The sequence below is a fragment of the Opisthocomus hoazin genome, chromosome 14 (genome assembly GCF_030867145.1).
Source record: "Opisthocomus hoazin isolate bOpiHoa1 chromosome 14, bOpiHoa1.hap1, whole genome shotgun sequence".
In the NCBI taxonomy this organism is placed as follows: Eukaryota; Metazoa; Chordata; class Aves; order Opisthocomiformes; family Opisthocomidae; genus Opisthocomus; species Opisthocomus hoazin.
This window is the reverse complement of record NC_134427.1, coordinates 2,428,309-2,453,726: the sequence shown is the minus strand read 5'-3', so window position 1 is coordinate 2,453,726 and position 25,418 is coordinate 2,428,309. Positions and strand designations below refer to the sequence as shown.

The window sequence follows — 25,418 nt, the reverse complement described above, 5'->3', positions numbered from 1 at the left end:
AGCCTCTGCCTGCTCCTCCCCAGCAGGGTTTCACCGAGCTCCGGAGCACCTCACAGCCTCCGCCTAAGCCTCAGGGAGGGGAAACCCTTTTCCATCACACCCCTGGAGGGGTGCTAGTGAAGGGTCCATGAAAAATAAAAACATCGTATTAAGGAGAGCAGCATCAAGTTCTGCCCCTGCCCGTTGTGCAACTGCAGGCAGGGGTGGGATGGGGCACCTCCCGCCTGACCCCCTCAGCACCTCAAGCTGCAGGTGCTCCGGCAGCTTTTCTATGGGATTGGGCTTTGCAAAAACACCCACAGCAGAAATCAGTCTTTAAAAAGAAAAATGATGTAGTATATTTGTGCATTAAGCAGTAAACCCAACATGTCAGAGCAACCAGAGCTGCAAGGGCCCACCTCCCTCTCCTACCCTGGCAGCGGGGAGTTAACACGTCCACAGCCACCCCGTGACACGGGCAGGTTGCACTCACTTGCAGCAGCTTTCCCGCTGGCTAGGAAACAACCCCAAAATCACTGGGGCAGAAAGGGAAAGCAGGAAGCAACAGGGCTGAGGGATCAGTTACAAAAGAAAAATTAGAGGCAAATAAACCAAACGTGCTATGACTTTTCTATTTGTTTCTGATTTTTCTTGCTTTTATAACAAGCAACACACCCAGATTTTTCCAGGTGGAAGAGTTAAAGCAATCCTCTTCCTGCTGCATCATCGTAAAATAACTGCAGCTGCTTTGCTGCATGAATGTGAAAATATCTCAGATATATATACAAAATATTTTGATAAACAGCTAGTGACTGTTGCTGCTTCGGCTGTTGGATGCCCCAATAAAATACATCTCGCTCTCAGAAAATGGTAAGAATCCACTTCCTCAAAATTACACCCCTTTAAATTGTCCCACTTATGAACTATCAAAACTGAGACGACCAAACCATAAACCTCTCTTAAAATTCCTGCTGCCCACGCTCAGAGGGCTTGGAGTACCTCCAGTACCTTCCATCTTTTCACCTTTGGGATCAGGAAAATGGACCTTCGTTACTGCATGCCTCAGGCAGCATTTCATTTCATGACAAGGCCTACAAGAACAAGTGGTTCCTACCTTCCTCAAACAGCAAAGTAGTTGTAGAGGTTGATTTGTCTTGGCTTCGCTCTCACATAAAACATGTAAAAGCTCTGCTTCAGAGAGGAAACCTACGCCAGCATCATTCTTCCCAGTTTTCACCACTGCTGCCCCAATACAGATGGACCAGATCGAAGATGGGACGAGTTATCATGGAAAATGCTATAGCACAGGTTGTAAGTCAACAACTGCTAGACCACCTCATGAATGTGTGACATTCTCACAACTTCTCAGTAATCATTTTAAATTTTTATATGCCTAGCCACTCAAAAAGCTGAAAACCCAGGGAAAGTTTTTATGACTGGTAAATCCTTGTACCCATCTAAAGCTTTAGCACTGGTTATTTGTCTGGGAAAAAAATCCTGCCCCTTCTTTACATCTGCTGGTGACACCGAGATTGTGTTTACCTGCACAAACACAGTGAAGAGGATGACAACAGTCGTTGCTGCAATGAAGAGCTTCTTTCTGTGGAAGTTGGGAAGCAAGAAAACCAGAGAGAAACAAATGGCTCCTCGGAGACCTCCGTACGCTATAATGAACTGGTCTTTGCTGGTGATGGTGTTCACGTGAAATCTGTTCACAAAGAAAGTCAGCACAAGAACCCCTGAAAAGCAGGAAAGAAGAGAGGAGCACATCAAACAAAAAGAGCAGTTAGATAAAACTCATGATCCTATGATATATTTTTACAGTAAAACATCACTGAACTCATAAACCCCAATCATAGGAACTGGGCAGAACCCGAGGTGGTATATTCCCAACATGCCATGGGAGAAGGGCTTTTCTTCCAGCCTGGTCCAACAGGTTTGCATTCAGTTTGTCCAGACAAAAATTAATCCCTAATGAATTTCTGATTTGGAGGATTACAAACATCCTTGACTGGCAACACTCCTGGGAGTTTGTACAACGACACAGTTTTAGGTAGCTCATCTTGTAGCAAATTCTCTTGTTTTTAACTCAGCCTTGTGCTTATTGCAGCCCAGCTGGGAAACCAGAGTTTCCTTCAGCAGGACTCTGAACTCCATGGGGAGTTTTAGTGTCATCCCGCTCCCGTGGCAGCGGGTCCCCAGGATGTAGGTTTACCTGGTGGCTCGGTGTTATGCATCAGCTAAGGACTGAACAGACAATAACCATCGGCAGCATGGGATGTATTGGCACGTTTATTTTGACAGTAGTTAATTAAAGTTTCTAAGGCAATTCTATGGTCATGTGTCAGCCAAAACTTTACTTGTATAATGATACAGATCCAGATTCTGAGAACGAAATTGATATTTTAAATGATTTATTCTAACTGGTGATAACAAATTATTGAATTGCTTGGATTATAAACGCTCTCGATGCAAATCATCAGCAACAACTTAGCTACAAGTTACCCTCCAATTTCCTAAAGTTCCCAAGCAGTAGCTTGGAGAAGTAGCTATATTCTCCCTGCGTTAATGTTGTTTCTTCACAAATCTTTCGCTCAAAGATTTATACTGTCTGAATCTAAGGCTATGTAAGGTGACACAGCAATGGATGTAATTTACAGTCAGTTGCAAATAGATAAACAGACACAGAAAGGTACAAAAAGTTGGGCCTTAAATCAGTAAGCTGTGATCTTAATACCAATGTATGTAATAAACATCATCTTTCCTGAAGATTAATGGCCATTTTGAGAACTGATGACACAGACTGTCATTGACCTTTGCAGGAATTACCTGGATCCACATCACTATTACTTTTCTAAAGGGTGTTTGTAATAGAAATAAACTTCAGAAATAGTGCACTTGTACACACCAAACATCTTCCCACACATGTACAACTAAAAATATCTGAACTTTGATTGTACATCAGACCAGTTTGAAGAAAACAAAAAGCTGGGGATCTTCAGGAATAGGGAACTCAATTAACTGAACCTTGCAACACCTTCCCCAGTTCTGGAGCTCTGTGGAGCTGGTGCCCAGACCAGCAGATGTGGAGTACTTTGGTTTCAAGGTTCTCTAACTTTAAAAAAAAAAAGCATACCTCAGGTCACATCTGCAGCTGCCACAAAGCTCAGGCAGTGCTGATGATCAAAGGAACAAAATTTACTTGAGCGCATATCCTGGTTTTTGTCTTAATTTAATCCTTCCTCAAACTGGAGACCTTAGAGCAGCCTTCCAGTACCTGAAGGGGCCTACAAGAGAGCTGGAGAGGGGCTTTTTACAAGGGCACGGAGTGACAGGACAAGGGATAATGGCTTTGAACAGAGAGGGCAGATTTAGATTAGATGTAAGGAAAAAAATTCTTCACCATGAGGGTGGTGAGGCCCTGGCACAGTTTGCCCAGAGAAGCTGTGGGTGTCTCCTCCCTGTCCCTTGGATAACAGCAGAATACTGGTGCTGACAGGCACTTAAGGCATTTTGCTTTTCAGGTGACCTCTCCTGATCGGATGTGCAAGATGATTTTCAGCCCTAGTTTGTGTGTTCTTCTTTAATTCAAGAGGGATTTTGAAGGGAAAGAGGGTTTTCTTTCCTGGCTGCAGCACTGAGCCCTTCTCTGATAATGCGCGGCATCATTTGAGAATCCAATAGCAGAGCTGCATTTAGAGAGCCTGAGCATTTTTCAGCATGCTTTTGTAATGTTACTATGTTCCCTATGTCTTGAAATGAAGAATTTTTGAACTAAAAAGAGTCTAACTCACTCAGAAATTCTTTTCATCTGAGCAAATAGCTTAAGAGAAAACCACTTAATTGTAATAAAACATTTGAATGCATGCACAACTCATTAATAAGCATGTTTCCAAGTGCATTTATGGTGCACAGTTATGAAAACAAACCTTGGCATGTATTAACAGCTAATAAAACCCATCCTGCTACGTCGTGCTAATCATGGCCTATCCTATTTAAGCAATTTCTTGAAGTGTCTATCAAATTTGAGTGCGCTCTGTTCGACTCCGCGGTTTGTAAACATAAATCCTGTTGAATGCTTTTTAGCTCTCAAATTCTTTGCCAAAATGCGTGCTCTGTCCTATTTGCAGACATAGTTCATATCTAAAAACTCCCACAAATGAGAAGGCAGGCATTCCACACTCGGGTGACAGCAACTGCATGCTACAACGAAGCAATGGAGAATCAGCCTCGCTGATCACCAGCTCAGGCAGGATACAACTGGGGACAGCGGTACAACAGTCCATCCATTTTCCTGGTCATTTACAACACGTGAAAATGGGATCCCAGAGTATTCTGGGACCAGGACTTGGGTTTTCATCGGAACCAATCTCCAGAAGTGTATCTTTAGCCACAGTTATCAGGAGAGTGTTTTCATGCATAGCTCTCTTCCTCTTGCTAGCACTAAGTCTTGGTCACTTTTTGACGGTGAGGTTGCTCAAACACTGCAATAGGTTCCCATGGAGGCTGTAGAGTCTCTGTTCATAGAGATAATCAAAAGCCATCTGGACACAGCCCTGCCGAGCCAACCCTGCTTAAGCAGGGGGTTGGACCAGATGATCTCAGGAAGTCCCTGCTAATGTCAGTAATTCTCTGATGCTGTGCAATTTTGTCATTCTCTGTCCTTATCTGCAGTTCTTGAGTAGGAGCAGAAGCATCCTCACATTTTATGTCCCAGTTCTCACCTACCCAGCAGTAAGCTGGGTAGATGCTCTTCTGCAAAGCAGAGCAGCATCTTCAGGGACAGCCGATGGAAGGTTCCTCCAGTTTCCCATTTAAGGATGCTGCTGTACACACTTCTAATGACTTAAATCCCTTCAATCTCTGCAATTCAGAACATGCAGTCAGAGGCCCCACAGCTGTACACAGTGCTCTGATCCCATGCCATGTTCTTACAATCTCCTTTCTATTGTGGAGATACCAAGGGACTAAGATACACTGAAATGGAAGAGGAGATCATAGCAATCAAATAAGGGTGTAAGACAGAGGTATCGATAAAGTAGATGTCATGAGAATTTCTGTTTAGCACCAGTGCTGTCTACAACCAGAGCACAGAGTAGGAAATTGCAGTAAAATGCAAGACTTGCCATTGAGCAAGTGATGGATGAGCAGGGAAGCATCGGCTGGCATGTCCCACCTCAGTCCTCGCATTCACATCTGGGATAACCACACACACAGAGCCAGCAGGAAAGGATGACAGTGGGGGCAGGAGCATTCTCTCATTTAAAGAAATCACAGTTTTCACTCCCATAAATAATAATACATATAAAATAATAAAATCTGTAATTTCACCGTACCTAGTGCTCTCCAAATGAGGCAGAAAATGACAGTGAAGCAAATGTACGGCCAGTTCCACTCGTGATTTTCTCCAATGGTGGAAACTCCAAGAAAGATGAAGATGAGGGTATCGCTAACGCTGCTCCACATCTTCATGAAGTATTTGACTGTGGTGTGAGACTTCAGCGAGATGTTGGCCTCCACGTAACGTTTCATGCCCATGGCACAAGCAATGATGCTGAGAAAATGAAACAAGAAATTTTTCCACTTCAGCACACAAAATTGACACATTGTCATTTACAAAAAGATAGGCTTCATCAAGTCTTAGATGTTCGCAGACATCTCACTGGGTAGCAATTCGCTTCCCACGTCAGTCCGATAATACCAGGAGGACCACCAGGACAATAAGACAATACACAGGTTTGACCAGGCAGTCAGAATCTGTTTTTCAACAGATAAATGTTGACTGTGGGTTATTTATCACAGCCACACAGCAATACCTACATTTAACCACGCCAAACTCTTCCCATCACAACATACTGTTTTCAGCTCTTTAACTTTGCCAGACTCTCACCACCTGGACTGCAGTTTCATGCTTAGGAGCCCACATTACCTATTTTGCACAGATGGGAAAGACATTTGAGAGAATGGGAGGTTTGTTTCTCAGCATGAGGAATGTGGAAATAGGACTCCTGTAAGTTTGGTTGATATCTGGTCCCTGCAGCAGATTCTTGTAGGACTCTGAAGCAGCGCAGTTTGAGAGCAGCCTGAATACTGTAATTCTTCACTCAAGGGACCAAAGCTAACCTAAAGTTGGAGAAACTCAAGCATATGACATACCTGACACCGTGTATTTCTAAGTCTGTCCGGACTTGCACTGTGTATTATTTGGACGCAGATAGGAAGCCATTGACTCCATGCAACCAAGAGACAATAAAATGCTCGAGCACACTCATAAGGCTGCGCAACGAGCCAAGAAATGCTGTCACTCCAGTCGGAACATCTGATCTCCTCAGGTATCTCCTATCTGAGGTCACTTCAGAAGTGTGCGGCACCAATTAGAACTTCTGCCTTGCAGTTGTTCACAGATAATTGGTTCTCCACGTTACGTGTGGTTAGCCTAATTCATCAGCTTTTCAAATCAATACATTTTCAGGCCAGCAATCTTAGAAGGTCAAAACAACTGAGTGCTTAAAGTCAAAGCTACATTTTTTATATTTTAACCTGGACAGAAACACTTTGTTCTAAATATTGTACCAGCGATAGCAAAAGGGCTTTACATTTCCAAGATCTGCATTTCCACCGGTATTTGGTAAGGCCACCCACCTGGAGCTTTATTGCACTAAAAATTCCTTTCACAGGGGACATGACAGTCACTCTCTTTATATTACACACGCAGACAAGCCCGCAGAGCAGCAGATCCTCGGCTTGCAGAAGCACACCTAGGTCTGGCAGACTGACTTTAATCACCAGCTGGGACCAGGGCAGGTAACCGACCCACGTCGATACAAACAGGCGTTACGGTAGGTGGAGGCTGTCGCAAGCCGTTATGCATAATATATCAGCCAGAAACTATTCATAAACTAGCTGTGCGACTACTGCTTTGCAGTGAAAATACCACGTTTAACCCCAGAATTTCACAACGGAGAATCTTTGCATTATTTGGGCTTTGATGGAAAAAAAACAAAAAACCAAACCAGGATTGTCCGCTTGCCCCAGCGAAGGGGACAGGTTGCAAATGGGCAGAGCTGACTCTGCTGTGCTTGTGGCTTTACAACCTGTTTGAAGCCAAAGAACCCAATTTCCTCTGCCTCAGCTATTCATTTATTTCAGGAAGACAGTCGGCCACTGTGTTGCTGCTCCTCATCTGCACCGCTGCTAACGAAGCAGAGTAAGGGCCACTTTCCTCCTGGGTCATCAGCGAATCGCTGACACAACCCAGCATCTGCTGTTGGACCAAGATGAAGGAATGAACTACAGCTACGTTCATTTCTGCTCTACTTAAAGCACTAAGAAAACCAGCAACACTATGGGAAAACACTCACCAGACATTCAGCCAGAACAACAAATAAGGAGTTACAAGGAAAAACAAAACCCCCCCCCACTTTTTCAGATGAAGATGCACTTCCACCCACTGTGAGTTACTGATTACCAGGCTTTGCATTCAAACAAAAGAACCCCAAACAGGCACATTTCACTTTCTTTCATTTAAAAATAATTGTTATTTGTTTTTCCTCACTGCCATGCAAAACCCACACATTTTTTTGAAGAAGAAACAAACATTTGAGTTTGTCTGAAATTCAAACCTCAGGGAGAGGACTTGCAGTAAAGGCACAGGATGCAGCAGGTCACTCCGAAAAGCCACGATACTCTTACTGGGGAAAGAGCTCCCGTTTTACCCAGCAGCGCGAGACCAAGACTCCAATCCCTTTTTCATCTAAAGTTGTTTGAGTTCACATCTTTCACCTCTTCAGAAAATGTACCAATACTTAAAAATATTCTGAAATCAGTCTTTTTTGATTTATCCTTTTTAGACTGACCCTCTTTGTATAAAGCACTGAGCCAGGAAGAGTAAGAGGGATTGAACCACAGGCTAAAAAGAAAATAATAAATTCTTCTGTTTCTGTATCTGCCTCAATAAACAGGGGGTAAAATAGTTCCAGCTAGGAACTACGAAATCCAACAAATATTTACGAGCAAGTTACTTCCAGAGCCGTGGTTTGGGAACACTTCTTAGGAAAAGGATATGGGTTCACAGACAAGGAATAAACTCGACTCGTTCCATCACGGCTTAAGCAATAGACACTACCCCTGGGCAAGAGGAAAAAAAAAATAAAAAAAACAAAACTAAAAAACATTTGCAGAACCGTTTAGCAGATTGGGTTGCATTCACAGATTTTTTTTGGACTATGCAGAATTGATTTTCTTGGCAATCAAATTATTTTTCAAAGCAACAAACTGCCAAGATCTGCTTCTTATAACGCAGTATTCCCTGGTCACAAACGAATGAATTGTTTGAAATCAAGATATCTAAAAGAGGCATTTATAATTTGGCAATTATGAGACCAGCAGTGCAGGAATCAGCTGCCTCTGCAATTGTTTTGCTTTAGAAGCGATGCATTATTCAAAAGAATAGAAAATGGGTTCCATAATGCGTACAGGAGATTGTGATTGATAGAAGGAGACACCATTAGGACTGAATGTTTTCTGCTCCGTGATGATTATGCAGCATATTTATTTCACTCTTCTGTCTTACGCTCCTATAAATAGGCTTCCTCTTACCTATTCCCAGAGCTAGAATTGTTTGCAGTAATGCCAGAATATTGCTCCTATTAGCCATTACGAGAAAACAAAATCGGCAAGATATAGGAATGGTTTACATTCAAAAGAGTATCACTAATTTTAAAATAGATCTCCCAGATACTTCTGTGTCTAGCTGGCACCTGACTTAATGAAGATAAAAAGAAAAAAAAATTATTACCAGATTACGGTTGTTTACACCGTAGCTATCAATGCAGTCTCAGCGCACTTCACAGTCTGCTGGGACATATTACATAGTCAGTTTTGATCCTCAGCACCAGCTGACTTAGTTTAGGTAGGGGAACCAAACGCAACAGATATCAGCCCACAGAAACCAGAAGGGCTGAATCACTCCATTTTTCAGCTGTCTCTGCTTTCCAAGGCGAGCTTTCTTTCACCATTAGGATTATCAGATCTATTTTTTTCTCAGCAGCTGTTCCGCAAGTGAAATGCACGACGAGGTAAGCCCAAAGCTCAGGTAGCTCTCTAAGCTGAAGGATCTGGCCCCAAATTATTCATTTCACTGAAAGACCTACCCAGTAAAAAGAAAAATTAATTAACTGTACTATCTATAAATTACAATTTGTGACAGACAATTTACAGAAACCACCAGCTTCTCTTTGCTGATCCGATAGGTTGCATGGGAATACAGGAGACGGTAACGGGTACGGCGCGGGACTCGGCTGCGGGGCACAGGCAGCCCTCGGCTGCCCCGTGTTGCCATGCCCTCGCTGCACAAAAGCTGCACGGAGAAAGCCCTTCAGTGCCCTAAAGTGGTTTTTAGGCTGAAGACTGTATAGGACTGACTGTGCTGGAGCAAATCACAAGCAGTTTGGGTTTAGTACCTTTGACACCTCGATCTCCGACAACTGTGGTCGAAATTGGTCAGCAGATTTCCAGTGTTACTGGAGACAGAGAGACGATGGATGAGACCCTCACTCAGGAGACCTGACAAACTCATGAGTTGTGTCTGAGCTTCTTCTGGTGTTAAGTCTGCATCTCCAAAGCAGAGGTTTCCATCAGAGCCCTCCACTCCCAAACTGCAGGAATATTTCCAGGCTTCTCCTCCGTAGGGGATACACAACTCCCACCCCATCACTCTACTCTGTCAGCGTAAGGTCTGCCTCAGCCCACCTTTGGGTCCATCACCCAAAGCTAGCTGGTAGTAGGGCACGCAGAACAGGAGGGTATTAGAACAGACGTGCTGTAAACCGAGACCAAATTTTCCGAGGAGTTAATTAAATCCTCCTTGCAGCTTTTCAAATGTTAGTTTTGACTGGGCCACACATGGAATATTACAAAATATGCCAAGAAAGCTTTTTCTGGCTCTGCCAAACCCACTAGACATCTCACTGCTTGAATGTTCAGGGTTTCCAAATGAAAAACATGGAGCTCAAACATTCCTCAGTAACCTACACAGACCGACCAGCTGTCCAAAGCCTGCCCAGCAGCGGTCACCTGGATCGCCTGCGACTTGCAGCTATTACCATTGACGTGTAATTGCCTAACACACAAAACGGGGTTACACCTCTCAGCTCTTCCACAGGCATTCGTACTCGCTGGTCGCTGCCGAGTCCCAACTAAGCAAACTTACGTTAAAATATGTTCTGACACTTTTCAGTAAATACAGCCAAAAAGCTTTCCCGGACAGATGAGACGCTGGGCCACACTTACGCCACGATCCCCGAAAGGTGAAACATTTCGGCGGTGAGGTAGGAAAGGTAGCTGTAGAGGAAGACAAAGAGCGGTTCGATGACACGGATATCCTTGGTGAATCGCGTCGTAAAGGCGGCGGTCATCCCAAAAATGAGACCTACTAAAACTCCTCCCAGCCCAACCACAAAGAATTGTCCAACTCCCGCAAAAACATCCACACTTTTGATGGCTGGCATTTCACAGAAAGATCGAAATAGCTTGTAGAGCACCTGGGTGAAAAATGGAAGAGAAAAACAGTCGTTAACAAGATATTCACCAGACACGGCCTTGATGTGGCCATGACATTAAAATATCCTGCTGAGATTTCTGCCAGTGTAGGGTCAGCATCCTGCTCTGGAGGGCAGGCGCCCAACGGGGGAGTGTTGTGCCTCTCGCATCCATTTCTGTCTCCAGACGTACAGTCAAAGAGCTGTTCACCTGAAAGCTTCTCAGGACCTTAGGTCAGAGAAGTGGACCAGGAGTCCTCTGCTAGAAGCAGCTGGTGATACCTTTTCCCTCTACAGAGCTCACATCCCACCTCTCAGCACCAGCCCATCCTTCCTCTGAACATTAAATACTCTGAATAAACGTTAGTCCTTACCACCGTCACCGCGTCGTTCAGGAGAGACTCGCCGAAGACCAAAATGTGCAGCTTCTCGTTGACGTGTATCTCTTCAAAGACCGCTAACACCGCCACGGGATCCACGGCGGCGATCAGGCTGCCAAACAGGAGGTTGTGGAGCAACGACACATCCTGCAGCCGAAAGGCTTTCACCTGGCAGATCCCGTAGAGGGAAAAACCGATCCCAAACACGTTCCATATCGTGCCCACAACCGCGTAGAGGAGGATAGTGCCGATGTTCTCAAAAAAGGGACGGCTGGGCATGAAGTACCCGGCATCAAGGACGATGGGTGGCAGCAGGTAGAGGAAAAAGATGTCGCTGTCCATAACAGGGGGTGACTTGTCGTTTAAGCCGTAGATGATTCCCCCCATGATGAGTCCTACGAATATCAGCAAACAGCTTTCGGGAACGACAGCAGGCAGCTTGTTATATAGATGAAACCCTGGAAGGGGATGAATAGGAAAAAAAAATAAAAACGTATTATCTCATCAGCCCAGACTGGCTGAAGAGCACCAGAGCCCAACCCTCGTTGGGGTCGGGAAGCTCCCCGTGCTCCCACCTTTGGCAGTCAACGCTTTGGAGGAGCAGTAACAACTGCACACAATTACGGTGAAGTCGCTCAATCAGAAATTGCCGAGAAAATCTGAAAGGTTACTGACAATACCAAGATTTCTGAAATTACTGTTGGTTCCGACTGCATTTCATCACAGCATAAGGTTAAAGATATATTTTTAGGAAATACACAAATAGGAAAAACCTAAATAAGCTGCATAAATAAAAAGGTATTTGGAATTATTTATGATATAATCTAGTTAGCACCCTGTCTTCAGCACTAATGTAAATGGCCACTGCTAATTTTAAACAGAATGAAGATTCTATACATTTAGAAAAAAAGCACAAAAAGCATTCTTACTAATCATGAATGGTGCCACTTTTAATATTATTTAATCATTAACATTTAAAGCTAAAGGCAACATCGAAAATCATGTAATCAAGCCAGCCTTGTGCACACTCAATGTTAGAGAGAAATGCTGACAGCCACTGCAAGTACTTGAGGTGAGTTATTAAAAGAAAAATATTTGAAACAAACCTAACTGGAATAGGAATAATAATTTTAAAACCCCTGTGACCATTATTATTTCTTCACACATGCAAATAAAGTAGCAATCTCATCATATAATATGCAAAATAGCAAAACAAAAAGACCATTTCCATCTGCAAGAAATCCTGATCTAGAAGAATCTGAGACTTCTCCCTTCTGAGGAAAAAAATAAAATAAAAAGTGCTATAAAATAACTTTTATAGCAGTGATTTAACAGAATTGATCAGATTTCCCAGTGGGAAAAAAAATGCCCAGTTTTGCAGGGGAGAAAAAAAAAGATCGGTCCAAGTCATACAAGATATAATTTCTAGGTGTCGTAATACAGACAATCTCCTTGATGCAGGGAGGTTTTGGTTTAGGATGTTTAACACCCTGCACACAGACCGAGTTATTCCTCGTGGCTGGCCAGATGCAGCACCCTTTTTTCAGGCCAAGGATTCATCTGAAGATGTAGATGTCACTGGACAACCAGCACGTAGCGTAGCTGGCAAGCTAACAGCGACGAACGCACACCTCGGTGCGTGCTACAGTTAAATAAAATTCCTGGAAACCCTGACAGTTTTCCCACTAATAGCAACACCATGCACTGGTGTGACTTTCTAGGTGGAAAACCATTATTTCCAACCTAAAATGAGACCTGGTAGTGATTTTCCGTGCATGCAGTATGTCTGGCACACAAGATGTGCATCCTTCGGACTTGGCATGTTATCTCAGGCTCCAAGATTGGAGAAGACGTGAAGGAAAGGCCACCTCTGCCCACAGCATCCCCACGGGGAACCCCATCCTTCTTCGCCCTCTCAAAATGCCTTACCTATCTTGGCCAAGGATGCAAGCATGATCCAGAGTGTGATCTCAAAGGGGACTTGAACATGCTGATAATCCAGCGAGAAAAACGCGTGCTCTGAGGATTCGTTGCCCTGGGCCTCCTCAGCAGCCCAGCTGATGTTCTCCGAGACCACGTCCTGCAGCAGCGGCATCGGTCGGGAGCCCTGCAGGGCTCTGACCCTGGTGGCTTGGAGGACGGAGGAGAGCAAGGACCCAGCTAGGACAGCAGCTGCAGCTTTGCCCACTGGCCTCTGCCCCTCCATTTGCCTGGGAAGCCGCCTGCCTTGGGGATTTGGCCGCTGGCTGCTCCTGGCCGGTAGCTCCAGGCAAGTGATTGGGAGCGCTGCTGGAGACACCGGAGCTCGGCTCGCCCTCGTTGTGTGGGTTGCTGCAAAGAGAGAAGCGACTGCCCTGCCTCACCCTGACTCTCCTCCCCGATCCATCAGCTTCCAGCCACGAGATGCTGCGGGAGAATCGCACCCGTTGGCACCACGTGCCCGAACAGGCAGAGGCTCCTCCTGCAGATGCTTCCGTGAAGAAACGCCTCCTGCACCCTTCGACCAACCGCACATCTGTGCGCACCCGAAGAAGAGACGAGCTGCATTCTAGTCCTAAATCATGACATATTTTGGCTTCTTGGAGGAGAAAAACCAAAATCACAGCCAGGCTTTGATGGAGCAGATCCCACTCAGAACAGCCCCATCCAGAAATGGACCCATCTTCCAGCAGGCTTCACGGGATTTCTCATCCATAGCCCAGTGCGTGCAGAGAGAACGCACAGCGGTAACGTTATTGATCACGCAGCTTCCACTTGGTAAATCGAGCAGAGCAACCAGCTTTCCTCTGCCAAGTACAGAGCTGCAGCCGTGCGCTGGGTGGGTCACCTGCGCCAGGAGAACGAGCTTCTTGCTTCAAAGCTTCTCCCTCTGATAAGCACTAACAGGAAAAGTTCTCTTCATCTCTTCACTACTTGAAAACAGCACTGAAAAGTGAGTGAGCTTGCTTGGAAAAGTTGGAGAGACAAAAATTTATTTGTAACAGTGTTAGACATAATACAGAGGAAAAAACCATATTGGGCCACATCTCTCCACTGTGGAGTTTCATTGATGTTTCAACAGGGATGAATTTGGTCCAGAGAACACAAGTCATTAAAATACAGAGGCCTCGGGCTGTCGCTCGACTGGTCGATGGCCTGTTAGTTTCTCTCCAGCTGCCCCAATGACGCCAAACCCAGGCTGCCAACAGCAAGCTGGTGACCCTCTGCTCTGCTGCACAGTCAGCACCCAGCACCACGCAGACACAGACCCGGGGTGCCTCAGTGCCACGCGAGCTCCCTATTTCTGAGCTGATCTGTACAGAAGGAGGAGGACAAACTCTGGGTGACAGGAAAGACGCAGGGATATCCTCCGAGTGACTTCCTTCTACTTTACCACGGTTAATTTGAATTTATAGTATGACTCTACCACGCTTGCTGGCTTTAAAGCAAAACAACACTCCTGCCATTAGAGCTGTCTTCTACCGAATTAAGTTTTTTAAACCTGGTGCCACTTCTCCATTTGTATATTCTTAAAAAATAAACAAAACTGCAGGGCGGACACTGGGAGGACAGAAATCCCACAAGATTTTCCTCTGTCTGTTTTCCATTGTTCACTTCCAGAGGATCTGGGGTAGGGAGGAGAGGAGCAGGCGAGGAGATGGGATCCCTTGTTACTCTGAAGGACAGAGAACACAGTGCTCTTAACAGCAATTAAGAAGTAATTAAGAAATTACTTAGCCAGAGCTAAGAGCAGTGGAAGCAGTTCTGAGCCTGGGCTCGCAAGCCAAGCCATTTTATTTCCTCTTCTTGCTGAAATATTTGGTGCTGAATTTGGGAGTTTGAAGACTCGTTCCGTTTGGTGCCATGGAAAAGCAGGTTTGCCAGCCTCCCAGTCATTGCCCTCCACCCCCAGACCATCCAGTCTGATTTTTGCTATTTTTGGGAAAACGGCTGTTAGCATTCGCTTATATTTAGCCAAAAACGAAATGTTTGCATCTTGGAGGGAAAAAGACCTGCAGCGTGGAGCTCGACAGCGCTGTCTGGAAGTGTTTTTGTGCATAGAATCAATATCTATTTGATAATGGAACCAGAAAAAAACAGAGCTGGGACTGCATCTGAGGAAGGTCAGCGGAGAGCAGAACATTAAAATATGCTCCAGTTTTCAAATAAAGCTAATGCATAACCAGGACCTTAAGGACAAAAAGATAACACTGGCATCTTCACCTTAACTTCTCACTAAGCATCTCTGAACAGAGCAAAACACCCCGCGGTGTGAAGAAAAAGATACAAAACGTTAACAGAGGGGAAAAGGGCCGGAGCCGGGACCCCGCGCAGGCTTCGTAACGGCACCGTCTCGCTGGATTCCGCTCTGCTCCTTCTGCCACGACGACACAGCACGCAGGTGGGTCTGGGTGAGCCAGCCTGCATCCCACCAAGCTTCGGGCACCTCCTTGGAAGCTCCACTGCCCTTCTCCGCTCATTTACTGGCTGGCTGTACCCAGGCCTCTGCAAGGATAAGGGAAGATTCTTTGCAAATATTTCGGATATCATATTTCATTAGTGAGAGCCTTCGAGTTTGCTTTCAGGATTTTGAAACTCCTCATTTTTCTGTGTGGCACTGTTTTACCCTGAAGTTCTATATAAATCAGCCCGTTCCTTCCCTTAAATTCGTATATCATTATGTACTAAATAAATGAAAAGACAAAGACGAAATGTTTTTCCAAAGTTCTATGATAACTGAATACGCGTTGTTCCTCTGGTAATGGCTATTGATGTTATCGATCCACTTCTTGATGCCAGTCCCATTTGATCCTATGTGTATCGACGTGCTTTCACCTTTTTCTAACATCATGTGCTTTCCCACATTTTTAGGTTTCGGGGCTAGATTCTGATCCCCATAGCTGCATTGATGGGCAGCTTGCTCCTGCTGGAATGAAGAAGACTACAAGAAGAACACAGTATTGTGCAATATGGTAACAGTGACCAGAATTCAGGCCCCTGCAATGAAAATGTGATGTTAAATTAACTGTGTTAACTCATTATACTCTTTTATCAATGGCAACAAATTATTTTTCTTACTTTCAGAGCGAAAGGAAGGACATGAAATCTTTTCTCTTACCTTCCTGATGTGTAATTACTTCTAAATATACTCTAACTTACACCTCCTCTTTTTTGCTATGAAAGCCTGTATCATTTAATGAAAAAATAACAGATACAGCTCTCCAACAAAAGCCGTGGGGGACACGCAGAAAAGCTCCAGTAAAGTCACCCGGCCACTCCATCCAATCAGCTTGTTGTGAAAAGCTGAAATAATCGTTAATGATGTCTATACTTGGCATGCAAACATGATTTTTCCCACTAATATCAGAGCAGCCATTTGTTTACATGCATCGTCTAAAATTTGAAGGAGAAAGCCACTCTCACCTACGAATGTGCAAAATCTGGGTTTCCCCCATCAGAATGGAAATTGCTCGTATTTTCCATGTATAATCACCTTATTGTTCAGCTTCTCCTCATTGTCTGCATTTTCCATTACATTTTAATAGGCGCAGTGAAGACTGTGCATAAAATACCGCTGCTCTTTCTGAAGAAGCCGTGACAGAAGAGTACATATTCCCAGCCATACGCAAGCCTGCAGGCAAACACAGACAACATGTCAAGCAGACGGGCAGTTTAGCAAGAAGCTTTCATCGGAATGGAAATTAAGACCAAGCCCCTCCTCACGCTTCCCTTGCCGGGAAGGTTCGCACTTGCAGCTCAGCTGGACAGCAGGAATGGAAAACCCCTTAAATGTCAAAGCCGTAGCGGGGTTTTCTCAAGATATCGCAGGCCGCGGACGTCTTGCGAAACCACCTCTGCGTTGCAGAGAGCTGGGTGAACCGATGAGCTGCTCAGTTCCTGGGCACCCCACGGAGCCCGGGCAAGAGCGTAGATTTGATTTAACATCAGGAACTTCATTCAAAAATCTGGTTTTAACAAGAATTTGAACAAAATTACTCTGAGCGTATTTCAGTATTAGTAAGAAATGAGTAAAGAAGAATAAATCTAAGGAAGGTGGCATCCTCTTCGCCCGCGCTCTCCCTCTTCGTCAGGAAGCCGCAGACGATGCGTACAACGCTCGATGGAAAATTTGCGGTTCATTGCTTAACATTTCGCCAACTTGAAAATGGCAGATTTATCACCGACACCTCGCCTAAATGGAAAGAGTTCAAATAATCCCTCTCGCGTCGATATTGGGAAGATCCAGAAGATCCATACTCTCCTCGCCTTGCCCCTACTCGTTCTCCATTCAGGTTCCCCACGGTTTCCATCCCGCTCTCATCGCAAGCCCAGCAACCCGGTCCCGCTCCCGGCCACGCCGCGTTCAGGCAGCAGACGTGCCAGCTGACCGCATCACGGCTTTGCATTTCACACCTGCCTAATTAACACAGGCTTAACAAACTCCCATAGGGCAATTCCAGGCCGAGTACCACGTTCATCATTCCTGCACTGACTTCTGTTTGGATTCTGCTTTTGTCAATCACAGCTTCAGCATTCTGAGCAATTGCTTAAATCATTTGTAAACTAAATGACCTTTAATATTTTTCTTCATCATTATAACCAGAGAAGCCTGTAACTGGGGCCTTAACAAAACAACTGATACTTGTCCTTTTTGGTAATCTCAACACTATTTTTCTGATTTAAGCTCCAAACTTAATTCCAAGAGACACACCCAGAACTCCCACAATTGCAAATCAAATTCGTATTCGAGTGGTGATATGAGATTTCTTCCATTAAATAATATTTTTAATACTCATTACTTTCTATGTGATCAAAGCCCTTAAATCTGCACAAAAACATCTCCAGGTCGCGGTGCTGTCTGGTGGGTCAGTCGGAGAGACCCAGAGGCTGAGTCCAACCAGAGGAGTCAGCCGTGCCATGGAAGCTGTTCCTCATAAGCAGGACCCCAGACCAACAGGACTTCCAAGGAGCCTTCAAGCCCTGAGAACACAGCTGCAGGGTTTTCCTGCTCTGGCCCTGAGCCTCACACATAAGCAGACTGGCAGGCATTTCACAGCACGAGGAACAACCACCCGCAGGAACCTGCCCAGGTAGGACAAGCATGGGTCATGGCCCTGGGTCACGGCAATGTTCGCACAAAGCTCCATCCTTTCTCCAGCTGTGGTCTGGCTGCTGGGAAGGGCGAGGGATATCAGCTGCTTCCCCTCCATTGCTGCTTTCCCTCACGCTCACACCAAGCCTCGGCTATGGGGGAGGGTGGAAGAAATTCTTCTCCTTCACCATTTTCTGCCAGTTTACCCAACTCTTCCTGCCCCCTGACCAAACTGCTAACCACCCACCGGGAAAACACACGAGCCTGGGCAGACCGAATGCTGAACATGACTTGTCATGGTGCACTGTCACGATAGTTACAGAATCACAGAATGGTAGGGGTTGGAAGGGACCTCTGTGCACCATTCAGTCCAACCCCCTGCCCAAGCAGGGTCACCCAGAGCAGGCTGCACAGCACCGCATCCAGACGGTTCTTGAATATCTCCAGAGAAGGAGACTCCACAGCCTCCCTGGGCAGCCTGGGCCAGGGCTCCGTCACCCTCACAGGGAAGAAGTTCTTCCTCCTGTTCAGATGGAACTTCCCAGGCTTCAGTTTGTGCCCATTGCCCCTTGTCCTGTCGCTGGGCACCACTGGAAAGAGTCTGGCCCCATCCTCCTGACACCCACCCTTAAATTAGGTAATTAAGTTCCCTTAAGTTCACCGTTAAGTTCTGTAATCCCAAAACAAAGCAAGAGCCAGAGAGGAAAACGTGCCCTGGGAATCAGCACGAGGACAGCAAGCAAAGGGCAGTGCCACCTGCACTAAGCCTTATGACCGTAAATATCTTGTAATAAAGCTGTAGTAGATCCAACATACACGAACACAGTAATTCTTCACCTCAGACAGGGGTGTGAGCAGGTGCTGCCTCCTGAAGTCTGTATAATTACTAGTAATATCATGGATATTTTAATTCAGGGATTTCAACTCAGTGTGGAGCTCAGTGCCCACGTATTGGCTCGCTGAGCGCCTCGCTGCTCTCTGGACACCCCACGCTGGTCCCACGCACTGCGGCGTACCCCGAGGCAGGCTGGAGATGCGCTGCCGGGAGATGTCTGCTCGCTCCAACGTCCTCTACCCGCTGAGCGCAGCCTTCGGTTTCTTTCTGTGGAATAAATACACACAGGTGGCTACGCCCTAGGCTGTATCTGTTACACAAAAACATTCAATAAATCTGTCCAACTGCCATTTTACCGCGATGGCGTCGCCTGCGATCGGCCTGGGCTTTATGTTCAACAGCCGGGCGCGAGCGGTGCGTGGTTAGCAAGGGGGAAGGCAGTTGTGCCAGCTTCCCTTCCGAGCACGTGAACACCACGGCTGGAAATATCCACATATATTCTCCTACAGCCCAACTTGCACAATTTTTGTGTATGCAACATTAAAGTTTTCACTTTCTATTCCAGGAAAGGCTTTTTGTAATTCAGCCTACAGGAAAGAGGAAGAAGCACGAACAGAATCTGTTAATTTAAAACCTTAAGCCAAGATTTTTTTCAAAATTAGTTTGCAGATATGTTCCCTCTTCAAGCCAAGATTTTTTTCAAAATTAGTTTGCAGATATGTTCCCTCTTCCATCAAGTTCATGAACGTTATTAATTTGAAACAAAGTGATATAGTTTATGTACACAAAAAGAGTGAGAGTGGGTGCAAGTGGGTTTTCTCAGACTCTTCTGCCTTAACTTCTGTTACATCTCAGAGTAGCAACTTGTTTTTGAAACGCCAGCTTTCTATGGGTGAGCAACGGACAGGGCAGGTAAACGAGCGGTCAGCGCGTCTTACAAATCTGGCGTGGGAAAGCAGAAGTGCGTAGTCACTACAAACAGGGAATAAGAACAAAAAGTAGCAACACAGCAGATTAAGAAATTGCATTATTGCACAAAACAAGAAACTTTGAGCATTGAGGACCTCTAAACAGTAAGTCAGAGCTTACCTGTCACGTCAGCAGCATTCTGTGGGTGCATTGCTGCGACAGGGGACTCCAAGCACACGCTGCGCCCTAGGAAATGGGGCTTCCTACAGCTGGGCACGGCAGGACCGAAGGGTTCGCAGAAAAGCCTAATATAAAAGCACAAGACGTGAATTAAAGCCAGACCGTGTGCCTTAATGCACAGCAAAGAACTTCAGCTTCGATGAACAAAACCCCACGTTCACAGCAAAGCTGGGGTTCCCACCCCACGTAACCAGCAGAGGGGAATCAAAGCCAGCAGCCCTCTTCGGGGTTAGTTCAGCGGCAGTGACGCTACCAAAATCAACTTCCCAGCGCTGCTGACGGACGGAGCAAGCAGAGTTTCAGAGCTCAGAGCCACGTATTTCAATTTTACATAACTGGAGCCATATTTCAGGATGATGCTCTTTCTACTTACCCCCACCGAGAAGCAGCATTAACAAGACATGGAAACCGCCTGTGAGTCTTGGGGGCTCTTCTGCAGCTGGTTTTGAAGACACAGCTCTCCTGGCCTCCTGCAGTTGTCATTCACCAGGTGAAGGTCCTCAGCCCCTTGCTCACCCATCTTTCCACACTTAAACATCACCAGATAAAGGCCCAGGATAAGTGGCAAGACACCAGCTTGTTTCCAAGAAACAGCAGCTTCACAGGGTCCTAACAGCAGTGCTGTATTTTTCTCCCTGAAAAAGAGCCCCAAACCAGCATCCCAAGCAAAATAAAGACCCGAGAGAGCTGCTCCACACGAGAGCCCCAGCACGATCTGTGCAGATTTCAGTAACTCGGCTCCAGCCAGCCCTGCTGCCGACTGACACCCAGATTTCCCCCAGCTTGCTCCACCGCCTCGGATATTCCTCCAGCTTCTCTGCCTCCCCCAGAGCACAGCCCTCAAGCAAAGGGGGGAGACCTGCAACCCCTACGTGGGACGGGATGGGAGGAGGAGGAAGGTCTTCAGCCTCTTGGGATTCACAGGTCAATACCAAACGCTGTTATTCCCACCTCGAAGCCTGCAGGCAGCCAGGAGGTAGCACGTGGCAGTGGCAGAGTTCATTAGCAGCCGGGCGCTCATTTACCAAGCAGCTGCTGAACCACACGGTTCATTTATGTTCTCAGGAGACTGATGTGGTTACCACATATAAATTAACTCAAAGGAGATGAAGGCAGGAATTAAGTGGTGAGGCTGTTCTGGTTAAAAAAAAAAAAAAGAAAGTTAGGTTAATTAAAATAAAACAGCTAAATTTTGGAAACCTGTATGTAAAACAGGAGCAAAGCAGAAAAAATAAATCAGAATTGAAGTTTCATGTATCAGTAGTGGAGAGAAAGCTGGATTACCATAATCCTAGATTGTAACCTGCAGAATATAAGAACACCAACTGATGGAAGCTGTTACTTTGCACACCTGGGCATCTTTTTTTACAGGAAATAAACCTCCTTCCACTGAGAGGTGCACTTAGATTTATTTGCAAAACGGCTGTAAACCTCTGGAAATCCTGAACTACAAGGTACTAAAGGAAACCACTACGAGATATCATCATCTGACCATTCAATAAATATCAGAAGAGGTTGTTAGTGTTGATCTGGCATGTCCAAACCCCTCTTACACACCCAGGTAAGTTAGGTCACCATCTACAGGGGCTGATTTCCCACCACTGGCAACAGGTGACAGCCTGGAAAATAACAGCTCAACTACAGGTCTCGGTTAGTTGGGCAGACTTAACTGCAGAGCCCAGCTTACTCCAGGGCCCCGGTCCCAGTCCCTGACGAACGTTTCTCTGTGGGAACACGGAATTAGAACTGGAAATGAAAGCAAAAAATCCCTGCCAGTTATTTCTCCTCCAATTTCAGATTTTCTGGCACATGGATAAGCATCACTGCCAGCCAGAATTTGGCCTTATGTGTCTGACCTGTAAAATACAGCACTGCTTTCGTTTGTAATAAAATACATCTGCTGGCCTTCAGCAGCCTGGAGAAGCACACCTTTTAAGCAATTTTCCCCCCATAATTTGAGTTCACTGAGCCATTTTTCCTGCTAGCGAAAATGGGCATAGCTCCAGGACAGCTGATGAGTTTTACTCACTTATATTCAGAATGGGACTCGGTATCTTTCAAACATAAAATAAATCCAAAGCATGTCATGGATTGAAACACGTCAATTAAAATAAAATTAAACTAAAATATAGTTTCTAAGTGAACAATAAACCTATTTGTCTCATCTTTCCAGAAATGATCAGATTTTCCCCCTAAAATGTATTCTGCAGCAACACTGCAGATATCTTTCTTCTTACAAAGAGAAGTGAATTTTGACAAGTTATTTAAATTTTGGATTAAACCACAGTAGCAAATACCAGGTGGAAAAAGTACAGAGATGATACCTTACCATGGGCAGAACTGCACAGCATCAATAACCAAATATACTCTGCAGTGCTTGACATTAACAACGCGCGTTTATCTCCACCTTCACTTGCACTGCTAAAACATGCATGACTGGGCTAAGTAGCTGCATAAATTAGATGAAAATTCATTTCTCTTTCCCTCCTCTAAACTGTGCATTCATTTAAATTCTAAAAGGTAAGTCAACTTACCTTTTTTTAATGTGCTTCTTGCATTTTGTTTTCATCCTAGCTATCGTCGTCTGCATGTATGATAAAACTCAAAAACGGGCTCTGAACCCAGGCCTGAAAAGGTGTGGGATGGACACAGCTTCACAGCAACCTCGGACTCTGCCAGATACAGAATATTCATTTCCACGTCGTCTTCTGCCACTCCTTTTCCTTAAAGCCGATGGGAGAAGCAGGTCCATCAGGGTTTCTCCCACCGTAGCAGCTGATGGTGCCCAACAGCTTCTGTTCACAGCAACACCGAAACCACAGTTAACACCTAGGGCTCAGGGTCCGAGGTTAGCAGGAGAACAGGGCTCCTCCAGCACATTCCCCAGGGCTGGGAAGGACAGAAAAACAAACAGAGTCTGGCCCTCAGCTTTAAACTCTGACTTTCACGCTTCCTGAGGAAGAACCTTATGCAATTAACTTCTTTCAAGACTTTGATTTGAACTATAAATACATCCCAGGGGAAATCAAAGGCTAGACTGAGGCAGGACAAATGCCATGGAGCACTTTTTTCCTACAATTAATTGCAAACCCTTTGGTACCTGATGTGCTTTGGAATGTATTTCCTCTCACCCTCAGTTAACTTATTGTCTGCACCTCTGCCGAGGAAGATTTCACAGTGCTGTCCGCTCTGCACTCCTCCAGGATTTAATGAAGTCACTTGGCCTCTTCCAAACGACTCCTGACTTGATTTTTGAATGTTGAGAAGGGGATTAACGAGACACACGTGGAATTAGGGCACTGCATAGTAAAAGCAAAGCTTCCTTTCCTATCACCCTCTCTGAAAACAGGGACCAGCGTCAGTATCGCTTGTACTCCTTGCACCACTAAGGTCAATGGCATTTCTGATCAGGCAAGGAACGTTCACTGAGGTCTTGGACATGCACAAGTCCAACTGTATGTATTTATTTGCTACATACTCGGCAGGAATTATCTTTGCCTGTCATTTTAATCAGGAAGGAGACGTTCTTGCTTTGGCCACCCAGATCACTTCTCCTGCAAGAGCAGACTATTCTCAGCTCTGCCAGTCACCAAACTACAGCAATCTCTCTTCTCTTTCATCCATCTGAAAACACTCATCCTACCACAACGCTGTCACGGAAACATCTATACCCAAGACAGAATACTGCCTACAAAAATAACACAGAAGATTGAAATTTGGGCACTCAGAATGAGGAACAACGAGCAGGAATGGGATTTTCAAAGGCAGCTAAGGGAAATGACAAGCCAGCTTTCCAGGCAATTCAGGAGGAGCAGAGTGCCCATCTTCCTACAGCTCCAAGACCAAAGCGTATAAAAAGGCTGGGAAACACCTCCAAATCAGGGGTATTCACTCTGCTCAGATGCTTACATAGGCTCACTCCATCTATCAGACTGAGTAGCCTTGTCAGCCAACTATTTGTTTTGAGTTTATTTCAGATCTTTGAGGTTTGATCTCAAATTTCAGTATACACACCGCATTAAACCCACGTGCTGGCATGTGTGTGCGTGCTAGACGTTACGCACGAGATCCACTGAGCCGGGCACTTTTAAGTTCCACCAATCCTAAACAACACTGCAAGGCATCAGCAAAGGTTCGAAATCTTCAGACACGTGAAAGTTTTGCAGTTCCCTTTCCATTATGCACGCTGCTATATTTAGCAGACTTTGACACCACATCCTCCTCCTCCAAAAGAAGCCCCATACCACGAAGGCGCAGTCTTTACATAGGTACAGCTTCTTAAGGGTCCACTGCACTTCCTTCCTGAAAATTTCCTTCTCTGTATAGGCCAAACCAGGTACAATTTTAATTCTAAGCCCCTTCTTACAGTTTCTACCACAGTAAATGCAGCTAATTAACAAGCTAGATTACTTGCATTCAGAGCTTCAAGATGAACCCCCTCAGTTCAGATCGTCTCAGTGTTCCGAGGCACTCTTTCAAGCCTAACGCTATTTTCATTACAAATGCCAGCTCAGGGACGATTTTAAAAGCAGCCCAACAACTAAAGATACTGATTTAGAAAAAAAAAAAACCACACACACATACAAGCAAAAAAAACACCCCAACAAAACCCAACAAACAACTTCGATCCCTTCAAAGGACTGATCAGATGTCAAGGTCCTTGATTTACAAACACAAGTATGATTGCTTTGATGTATTATTACCTATAGATCACAAGATCCCTCATTCTCTTACAGGGTTGACAAAGATTTTAAAAATGCACATTATGCATCAAAGTTTGAGAGATGCACCTCAGACACAGAAGGTTTTGGCTTATAGTAGTTGTTTCATGGCAAGTTTCCCTGAGAAGCTCTGCTTTATAACTTCCTACGCACTGGGTGGCATCAGAACTAGATAAAAGTGATTTTACTAGCACGCTAGTGCGCATTTTGGAAGCTTACAATTGTATAAGTACAGTTTGTTGCTAGATTTTGGAGTTGGGTTTCATGATTGCAAACCCAGAACTGCAGGTGTGTCAAGCCGTACTCCGTCACATCACTAGTAAAGAGGTTCCCCTACTAGAAGCAAACCTCTGCAGACCAGGCCACAGTCTCATCCATTCGCCGTTTCACAAGGCTGACACAGTGGTTAATTTCCAGTGGAAACAGTTCTTGACAAGAAGTAACAGCAAAGGAAGCAAACAGCTTTGAAAGCTAAATAAAAACATTCCCATATCAAAACCTGCATTTAAATTTCCAAACCAAGCTGAAGAAAGCTTGCACTAACTTTTCAGGAATGCTGCAGTCAGAGCTTGCTGGGCTTGCAGGTGCTTCGCTCCCAAGCAAATAAAAGCAGAGTCTGTTTACTAAACATACAAACAGAACAAAAAATAATAATATACTGACAGAAGGCTGTGTGGATTTCATCGAAGAGAAAAGGATTTATTTAAAAGAACACTTTTTTTAACAGAAAAGTAAATACTTCCA

General features: G+C 45.1%; 1 protein-coding gene across 1 annotated transcript in view; it reads right to left on the bottom strand.

Moving 5' to 3' along the window:
• Positions 1-12,992, bottom strand: part of LOC104332255 (sodium/hydrogen exchanger 2-like) — a 30,491-nt gene extending 17,499 nt beyond the window's left edge. Inside the window, exons 1-5 of the mRNA XM_075435407.1 lie at positions 12,827-12,992; positions 10,892-11,355; positions 10,270-10,520; positions 5,316-5,533; positions 1,522-1,718 (exon numbers count right to left, since the gene is read on the bottom strand). Coding sequence (XP_075291522.1) covers positions 1,522-1,718; positions 5,316-5,533; positions 10,270-10,520; positions 10,892-11,355; positions 12,827-12,992 — 1,296 coding nt within the window. The remainder of the gene's footprint in view (positions 1-1,521; positions 1,719-5,315; positions 5,534-10,269; positions 10,521-10,891; positions 11,356-12,826) is intronic.
• Positions 12,993-25,418: the final 12,426 nt, after the last annotated feature.